This window comes from Myxocyprinus asiaticus, chromosome 28 (genome assembly GCF_019703515.2).
Source record: "Myxocyprinus asiaticus isolate MX2 ecotype Aquarium Trade chromosome 28, UBuf_Myxa_2, whole genome shotgun sequence".
NCBI lineage: Eukaryota > Metazoa > Chordata > Actinopteri > Cypriniformes > Catostomidae > Myxocyprinus > Myxocyprinus asiaticus.
Window position 1 is genome coordinate 23,100,953 of NC_059371.1, and position 10,014 is coordinate 23,110,966.

Below are 10,014 nucleotides of genomic sequence, written 5' to 3' on the forward strand. Positions count from 1 at the left end.
ATAAATCAAGTGCGTTCTAATTTTATTCTATTCTGATAATAATCGCATAAACACAACACAGCTTTACATTTACAAAATCCTACTGGAAAATACTAAATAAACTCCAGGAATTCATCAATTAAGATGTATTTGATTATGTATTTTGCTATTATTATTATTATTAATTAAAAGGGTGTTTGAATCATCTTTACCCCTAGTTTCCATATGTGTTTCCTTTGGAATTCACTTCAATTGCCCTGCTCCACCAGAAACTTATACTCCACTTTCAGTTTGTGTTAAACTACTCAGAATAAAATATATTAAATAAAAGAAATAGGGGTAACACATTAAAATAAGGTTACACTTGTTACAGTTACACATTATTTAACATGAACTAAGAATCAACAATACTTTTACAGCATTTATTAATCTTGGTTAATGTAAATTTCAACATACAGTATACTAACACATTTTTAAAAATGAAAATTTTTATATGTTACCATTAGTAAACGCATTATGAACTAACTTGAACTAACAATGAACAATTGTATTTTTATTAACTAACATTAATAAAGATTAAGAAATGTTGTAACAAATATATTGTTCATTGTTCACTCATAGTTCATGACACCTAATGTGCATTTACTAATGTTAACAAATGTAACCTTATTATGAAGTGTTACCAAAATAGGCATATCATCCCATTAAAAACACCCAAAAATGTATAATTAAAATCTATTTTCATTGACAAAAATGAGTAATTTGTTGCATGTAACTTTAACCCAGATATGCATTTTAGGGGGTTAAAGTTACATATGCTTTCTAGGGTTAAAATCCATCCATGTCTAATAGAGAAGATATGAGAGGAGGCCATGGTGGAATGGCAAAGCAGGATTTAGAAACTATTTTCAAGGTCAGTTATCACAGTGAAACAAGAGCTTAGAGAAAACATCTAGATTTTGATCTCTGTGCGGAATGTCTGCGCATGCTCCAGTTTTGCAGGCTGTCTCTGTGCCTTTATAGTGAGAGTCCCATCGGCTCCTAAACACGACTTCACCGAGGTGGGGTCCACATCCTCTGGTAGCTGGCATTTATGGGTAAATGTGTTCATCACTGTGCCATTTGTAGCAAGCTGCTGAATAAAATGCAGGTATTATATACGGTATGCAATAAAGAATAATCAGAAAGCACAGTGCAGTTTTCATTAGGAGAAACTGTCTATTTACCTTTTCAGCATGAACTTCAATCTGATTGTTTGAGGTGGTGACTATGACATCCTCAGGTGAGAAGTCTTGGACATCCACTGTGAATTGGTATGTGTCTCCCAGTGTCTTGATGTTTCCATCTGTCCCTGTTCTGTCTAGAAAACCATCAAATAATAAATGGCACAACAACAGAGGACTGCAATATTTTCATCAGGCCTTTTTCAGTGACAACCTCATGCTAAATTTAAACGCTGTGACTGAGCAGAAATTACTCAATTAAATCAGCTGTTAGTCATGCATGTACTCATTTAACTGTGTTATGCACAAGCACCACTACAGTATATTGCAAACAGGCATTCTTGTGCATTAATGTGCCACTTTAGTGGTGTGTGGGAATTTGCCTTGGTGAATCTAACACTAACAGACTACTAACACTTCATATTCACAAATCAAGGTCACTTAGCAACAGGCTGCCAAATCTTTGCTCCACTGGAGTCATCCCCCAACAGTGAAGTCACAGTTTTGGCTCTGGCCCAAACATTTGGCTCTGCCACACCACACACTTTCATCATAAGGTCTGTTGTGTTTATCCAAACACACACTTCTACAAATGCCAGGATGCAGCTGTGTGAACAGTTAACTGCATCTGCCTACATATGTTTATACCACATATGTAGACAAACAGTCAAATGTCTCAGACAGTCTTAGTCATTTGTGAAATGCATATACTACTGTACATAAATCCTTTTAGGCCTCATACAGTCAGCACATTTGTCATGGTCAATACTCCATCAATAATGTCATTATTTGCATTAAAATTTCTGTACATAAGCATGTGAATAGAATTGAGAAAAATGGAACTGTTTATTTATATAGAACAATATATATATATATATATATATATATATATATATATATATATAAATGTAGGGGAGTAACGGAATACATGTAACGGGATTACGTATTTAAAATACAAAATATAAGTAACTGTATTCCACTACAGTTACAGTTTAAATCATTGGTAATTAGAATACAGTTACATTCAAAAAGTATTTTGATTACTGAAGAGATTACTTTGCATTTTATTGTCATTTGTTTCATTTAATATTTAGTCCTTTCAGATGGAAAACATTTAACATGTAAATGATGCGATCAAAAGTGCATTTGAACAGCGGTGAAACACTTTCTTATGATGTGTTACATTCATACGAGCAGACAGAGAAGTAAGTTTGAAGTAAGTTTGGAGCAGAAGAAATAGAAATAAACCTTGTGTAAATTGTCAGCTTTACGCTAAGCTAAAATGTTATTTCAAGCCATTTTACATGCACATTACCAGGCACGATCATATTTTTTTATCAAGAAAATTCACGTTGGATCATATTTTCTTTTTTTTCTAGTAAGACCTTTGATATTAGGGCAAAAATCGTATTCTTGATCATAATTTTTGTATTGTTTTTCTGTAAAAATATCTAAAAATCTTTAAAACAAGATCAGTTTGATTTATCTTGTTTTAGAAACAACACTGCATAAGATATTTAGGTTTTTCAGAGAATGTATTTTTAACATGTGTATTTTTTTTACTGTACTGGCAGAGTTTTTATAGTCAAAACAAGTGAAAAAATCTACCAGTGCTGAAGAAGTAATCCAAAGTATTGTATTTATTTATTTATTTATTCTGGTGGTGAAACAAACAACCCACAGTGTTTAATGAGTGAAAGCTGTGTATTTTACTCAAAGAGAAACACACTTAACTATATAGGTCCATAAAGAACTGGGACTGGATTTTGTAACTCACTTGGAAATCCCAAAGCATCGTTTGGACACATGAACGATCCAAAGTCCTCAGCAAACAGTCCCCGGCTCTTCTCCATGTATGGGTTTGTTGAGGATGAGGAGGGAGTGGAAGATGTCTGGTGGTAACTGCACTCCGATCGATAGGCAGAGGAGTTGGTCACACTCATTAGTGTTTAGATGGTTCCCTTGGCGTAAATCAATATCCGGCCAGCGCTTTAGAGTGATTAGGTGAGGACCAAGATTAAAAATTAGGCAGTTTTGTACCCTGTCCTTGTATAAAGCACTGTGTGAATCCACTCTCAATCTTGTCTCCTTCTTTAACTCAGTAGTGCTTGATAGGAAACTCCTCTCACAGTTTCTTTTAACTGTGTTTCCCTTGAGCTGTGGTCTGTTGGTATTGCCTGTCTGACCATCTTATATATAGTTGGTCCAGGTTGTGAGATTTGAAGATGTGCCTGTATGGTGTGTGTTAATTGTAGGATGACAGTGTGCTATATTTAACGTGAGAGGGAGAGGGGCTCTGAGGTCGGAAAAGTTTTGAGTGATGAGGGCTTGAGGTTGAGAAAGGGGCTCTGACAAAGACTCAAAGATAGGAAAGGGAGAGATATGGGGGGGGGGGGGGGGTATAAACAGCCGGCATTCCAGACACTTGCTCCCTGAAATAGCCATCTATTGCCTTGTTCTCTTCCATTCTGCGTCCTCTCCATCCATTCCTCTCAAACCTGCCATCCACAGTAATTTGCCATGATTTGCAATGGCTCTCTATTGAAAAGGTACTTGCCTGAAGACTCTCAGAGTCTTTACCATCTCTTTGCACTGCAGTGTCTGTCTATCTGATAATTACAGTAAATACATGTCCTGAGGGTGTTCATCTCTTTATAAACAACAAGGTTGAGGAATGAAAGTTCAAACACAAGGTTAACCTAAAGACAGAAGGAATGTGGATGAGAGCGTGTAGTTGAGGTACAGATGGCATTAGGAAAACGAATTAGGTAGCATTTATTTTTGGAGAAGAGTTTCTAATAAGATCCTCTTTAGTTACATGGTGCTCAATCAATGCTCATTTTAGCTGGTTACCTCTCATTGCTCATTTCATGTCTCCTTTGAATTTGTAGTTTAGGATGTTCATTGCACTGAAAGAACTCTGGAAACATGAGGTTTCAGTATGATAAACAACATTTCATTGGAGCCTTTGTGTTGTTTTCCATTATGGCAGTATATTGTCCTCTCCTGTGCAGAATTCATGCAGTCACACAGTTTCTTCCCCTATCAGTATAAACATTAAAGTCCAACGCTGTCTCATGACAACTCATAATAATTCATACAAGATGGCAAAATCACAAGATATATTGCTGTACAGCTTGGCTCAAACAAAAAGTACAACTTTTATTCATATAGATACTAACCAATTAACAAACCGAATTTCAAATCAATACAATAACGACATCTAATTTTAGCTAGCCTCCTATTCAACACTTTATTTGAAGAAAGGAAATGTCAGACAAATGTAGTTACTCATTCAATATTTATTTACAGTATGCAGTACAAATGACTTTTTCTCGTGGTTAGGTTATGAATACACTTGTTCAAAACCTAATGTTTGGTATACAACAGTGTATCTATTAAAATCATGTTTTGTTTTGGGTTTGGGTAAGGGGTTACATTTGATGGTTACATTTAGGTTTTGGTTAGGGGTAAGACTTGGAAACAATGTAATAACATCATGTGTTGATTTATTTATTTTTCTATATAGGGGTAAAAGTTGTAAATGTTTGTACATGCCAACTCGTCTAACAATTTCGCCGTCTCATATTATACGACTTGTTATGAGACCGGGTTATTAAAGTGTCACTGATTTTCTGAATCAAGCCAAGAAACTCAACATTAACTCCTACAGCATGTGTCACCAATGGAGCTCTTCTATTTTGATTCTGTTCAGGGGAGAGAAACAGAGAGAGAGAGAGAGAGAGAGAGAGAGAGATTTTAATTATTTTTTTTTATAATACTTTGTGTACTTTTTTACAAATGTACACAAAAAACACAGTTTACAAAGTATAAATCATCTCATAGAGAATTAAAGATAAAATTACAGGAAATATGTGAAAGCAATTCATCTTCAAACACAGAACACAATGCTCCTTTGCTACACCATTTCAGTTAAAAAGAAATAAGATCATCCATAGATTTATTAAAATTAATATCAATCAACACTCTAGACTTTACAAGAGTTGAAAACAAAACAGTAACATTCTGTCCAGTCCTTTGTTCAATCCTATTTTTCCTACTTGAGTAGATCGCTAGTTTAGCTTGACTCAAGAAAAAATTCAATAATTGACAATCCATATGTCTTTTCTGCACATATTTAGCACCCAAAACAAAAATTTCCATGGAAAATATTTCATTAAAAACATCAAAAAGATTTCTTAATACAATAAATAAGGGCTTTAATCTAGAACACTCCATAAATGCATGAAAAACGGTTTCTCTTTTAAGACAAAAAGGACATTCAGAGCTCAGCTCAGGATTTAAAACCAAAATAAAAGCATTAACAGCTATTGCTCCATGGAGAACCCTACATTGTATGTCCCCTACTCTCTTCGTTAACGGTGGCTTATACAAAACTCTCCATTCAGGCTTAACATTATCATCCAGTTTTACGAAAGAACGCCATGGTGTATCCACTTTGTTATCTAAAATCTTCTTATTAAAAACCAAAACACAAACTTTGTACAAGATTTTCCCCATAACCGAAAAGAAATCTAAACACAAAGACTTCCCAGTTTTTAAAAACATACCCATACAATCATCTAGTTTGGGAGACAAGTATATAGCCAGAAAAGGGTCTTCAGCATTAGGAGCTTTTACTCCTGCACAATAATCTGCTAATAATTGTCTCTCTTCATTTGTAAGAGTAGACTGCCACTTTGCTATCAGTTGAGCAACTATACGGGTTGAAAAAATTCCCAGATGAGAAGCTACTTGCTCAATGTTCATAAAAATTAGGTCCAGACTCAAGGTGGTGATCTTGGATTTGCAAAGTACATTGTTTAGTCCAGGAAAAGTGCATTCAACAGCAGAAATATCCAAACGGGTTCCATGTATTATGGGTTTGCTTAACAACCAGAAGAGTGATTTCATGCACGGTGTCCTTTGTTGATTAAAAAGACTCCATACTTTAAAAAGATTGCGATAAAAAATTGGCATGTTGGAAGTATCCAGTTTTAGGGGGTCTAAAAAGAAGAGAGATTTATCCATCTGCAGGCCACTCAGACTCTGTATAATAGCACATGCAGGTGCTCTCCTACTAAAGTCACTTGACCCTGAAAGAAGCCTTTGTATAAATTGCAGACAGAAAGCTGCTGTTCTGCTTTGCAAGTTTATCAGTCCCTGTCCATCTTCTTCTTTAGATAAAAATAAAATGCCCTTAGTAATCCAGTGTAATTTATCCCAGAAAAAGTCCACCAGTAAGGCTTGAATTCCAGTCATCAGTTTTAAAGGTGGATCTATACATGCCAGCTTATGCCAGAGAGAGGATGCAATTAAATTATTAATAACTAAAGTACACCCTTTATAGGACATGTTTGGGGCCAGCCATTTCCATTTGTCTAATCGACCTTTAACTTTTTCAACAATCCCTTCCCAATTTTTGGCCTCATCTCCTAAAAAGACCCCCAAATATTTAAAACCCCCTTTACTCCAAAGTAAACCATCAGGAAGGCTTAGCTCCACCCCCGTCCACTTTCCACACATTAAAGCTTCACTTTTGTTCCAGTTTATTTTAGCAGAAGATAAAACTTTAAAATCTTCAAGTAATTTCATCAAAATCTCTATATCTTTTTGACTATTGACCATTACAATATCATCATCAGCGTACGCTGATAAATGAATGTTACAATTAAAACCAGGTATATGTAACCCATTCAGATTTACCCTTATCTGCTGCAATAAAGGTTCTATGGCTAATGAATAAAGAATTCCTGACAACAAACATCCTTGCCTGACACCTCTGCCAACCTTGAAAGGAGTGCATAAGCCACCGTTCACTTTCAGCACACTCTCAACATCAGTGTACAACATCTTAATCATTTCCACAAAATCTTGGCAGAATCCAAAAGCTGTTAAAGTTTTCCAGAGGTAATTATGTTCAACTCGATCAAACGCTTTCTCTTGATCCAGAGAAAGCAAAGCTCAATCTAAATTAAACAACTTGGAGACCTCTAGAATATCCCGCACTAAAGAAATATTATCAAAAATGGACCTACCAAGTATGCAATAGCTCTGGTCCAGATGAATGACTTGCTCCATTACCTCTGTCAGTCAATTTGCCAAAGTTTAGAGAGCAGTTTGTAATCTGTGCAAAGAAGCGACATAGGGTGCCAGTTCTTGATATCCATCGGGTCTCCTTTTTTCGGGAGGAGTGTAAGAACTGCTGGCAGCTGCCCTTCAGCCAAGCTTTCATTGAGCACCGTGAGCAAATCCTTCCCCAACACTGTCCAGAAAGACTTATAAAAGTCTACTGGGAGACCATTGATGCCAGGAGCCTTCCCAGACTCCATGCTCTGAAGGGCCTTGTACAACTCCCCTAGGCTCATGGCCTTACTGAGTTTCGTGTTGGCCTTCTCAGACACCTGTGCCAAGTTTATAAAAAGACATTGTCAATGTCAGGCTCTGCAACACATTCACAGCTGTACAGCTTTTCATAAAAACAAACTGCTCTCTTTCTAATGTCAGTGGGTTCAGATAATAACATGCCAGATTCAGAGCGCAGCACGTGAATTAATCTTTTCTGTACATTCTTTTTTTCCAAATTAAAAAAAGTTAGTTGGAGCATCCATTTGGTCAATATTCTGAAAGCGGGACCGAACCAGAGCTCCTTGCACCTTAACCCCTAAAAGATCACTAAGTTGTGTTTTTTTCATTGAAAAAGCTTCCAAAACATTATTCCCCCCAGTTAATTCGGCTAACTCTTGAAGTTTAACTATTGATGTCTCTAAGTTTTTCATAGATTTTGATAACTGTACAGTGATATTTCGAGTATGCTGTTGACAAAACTGTTTAATTTGCACTTTACCAAAATCCCACCACTGCCTCAATGATTGGAAAGAGTTCTTTGCAGCTCTAAAAGTTTCCCAAAAATATTTAAAATTGTCTTTAAAATTTGTATCATTTAACAAAGAACTGTTAAAATGGCAATAAGCACTATTTGGTCTAATAGAGTTCAAAATAAATGAAAAGCACACCATACTATGATCAGAAAACTAACTGGGACAATAAAACATTTGCTAAAAATACCACATTGATGTTTAAGACCATAAAATCTATCCAACCTAGCTAAAGAAAAAACATTGACATGGGTATGAGACCAAGTTTATTGTCTTAGATTACCATTAACATGTCTCCATATATCACACAGCTCACGTGTTTAATGACTTGGATAAATCTCTTATTATTTTCAAATAAAGCTCTAACCTTTAAAAGTCTGCCCTTTATAATCTCTTCAACATCATAAGAAACTAGTTTGAAGTTTTTAGAAAATAAAACAGCAACTCCTCCACTGACAGCAGTGTTGTGACTTAAAATAGAGATGCCGTCCAATTCTCTTGCCCAGACTGCAGCATTCTTTAAATCACTATGAGTTTCTTGAAGGAAAACAATATCTATTTTTTTCTGTTTAACTACTTCATATAACATTACTCTTTTTCTTATGTCTCTTGCCCCATTTACATTCACTGAAGCAACACTAACTTCACCCATAAAGAATAAAAAACAAAACAGTAAAAACAAACCACTGATTATCAGTAATTTATCTTTTTTCACCACCATCATTGCTCATTTCAGTATTGAGTTAGTTTAGAGTATAGTTTCTTTAACCTGTAAATTTCCTTATTAGTAAAAAGCCATCAGACACCTTGTCTTTTCAATGAATTGTTTAAGGTCAGGAAAATATTCACTCACTCGTACCCCTCTTCTGTTTTTTGTTGTTTTGAGAAACAGTTTTATATCTTCCACTTCATAATTGCGACTCACGCATTCACTTTGTGAAAGAGAAAGGCTAGAATCTGATTCGCTGTCACTTTCTGTGTCACCCTGGTCCTCACATTCAACTACATCTGTTTTCTTTACAGGTTTCAACTCACAAGTATAATCACTTTTCTTTCGTTTTAACGGTACTTTAAACAGTGTATGTTCTGCCTCTATGTCAATGCCATCATTCTTGCATATTTTCTCTATCAAAGGCTGTTTTTCTCCCTCGCGCTGGGAGATCTCTGACACCTTGTTTAAGGCGTTACTGTCCGAACAAGTGACTTTTCGATCCGTCAAGGTAAATCCATTATCAGAAGACCCAGTGGACTCCGCATCATCTGCCTTTTTGTTAAACGACATCTTCGTTACAATTATCTCAGAATGAACCTGATTTACCGCTTGCAGCCCTGCTGCAATCGGCTCAGCTCGCTCTGTCGCAATCGGCTCAGCTCGCTCTGTCGCAATCGGCTCAGGCACAGCTCACTCTGCCGGAATCGGCTCAGGCTCAGCTCACTCTGCCGCAATCGGCTCAGGCTCAGCTCACTCTGCCGGAATCGGCTCAGGCTCAGCTCACTCTGCCGCAATCGGCTCAGGCTCAGCTCGCTCTGCTGTGATCGCATCTGGCTTTGTTCTGTTTAATATAGGTTGATTTGTCGCGGGTGGAACAGTTGCATCATTTATATTTTGCTCCGTTGCTGGTGTTTCTATTTTATCAGGGCAATCACGAATTAAATGTCCCACTTTACTGCAACCAAAACATTTCATTTTCCCTGTTGTTGCAAATACAACATAGTCAAAATCATGGATACGAAATTTAAACATAAGGTCTAGCTCAGCGTCGTCTTTCACAACCATGTAGGCAAATCACCTAAATGAAACTACGTGTTTTAACAAAGGAGATCCACTTCCAATCATTATTTTTTTAATCGGAGACACCAACTTGCCGTAACGGGAAAGAGATTGTGTTAATAACTGGTCACTGATAAATGGAGGAACATTAGATAATGTCACT

The 10,014-nt window shown here is 36.3% G+C and overlaps 1 protein-coding gene across 2 annotated transcripts; it reads right to left on the reverse strand.

The window, feature by feature from the left end:
• Position 1: 1 nt before the first annotated feature.
• LOC127419015 (heat shock protein beta-7-like) lies at positions 2–3,408 on the reverse strand. Of its 2 annotated transcripts, none has more exons than XM_051660031.1 (3): positions 2,980–3,408; positions 1,206–1,339; positions 2–1,114 (listed from the first exon to the last, which is right to left on the reverse strand). In XM_051660031.1, the coding sequence occupies exons 1-3, from the start codon at positions 3,143–3,145 to the stop codon at positions 932–934; spliced, it is 483 nt and encodes a 160-aa protein (XP_051515991.1). In that variant the 5' UTR covers positions 3,146–3,408; the 3' UTR covers positions 2–931. The 2 variants fall into 2 exon arrangements, with proteins under 2 accessions (XP_051515991.1, XP_051515992.1); XM_051660032.1 differs by having other exon boundaries at positions 2–1,111; positions 2,980–3,404.
• Between the last annotated feature and the right edge of the window lie 6,606 nt (positions 3,409–10,014).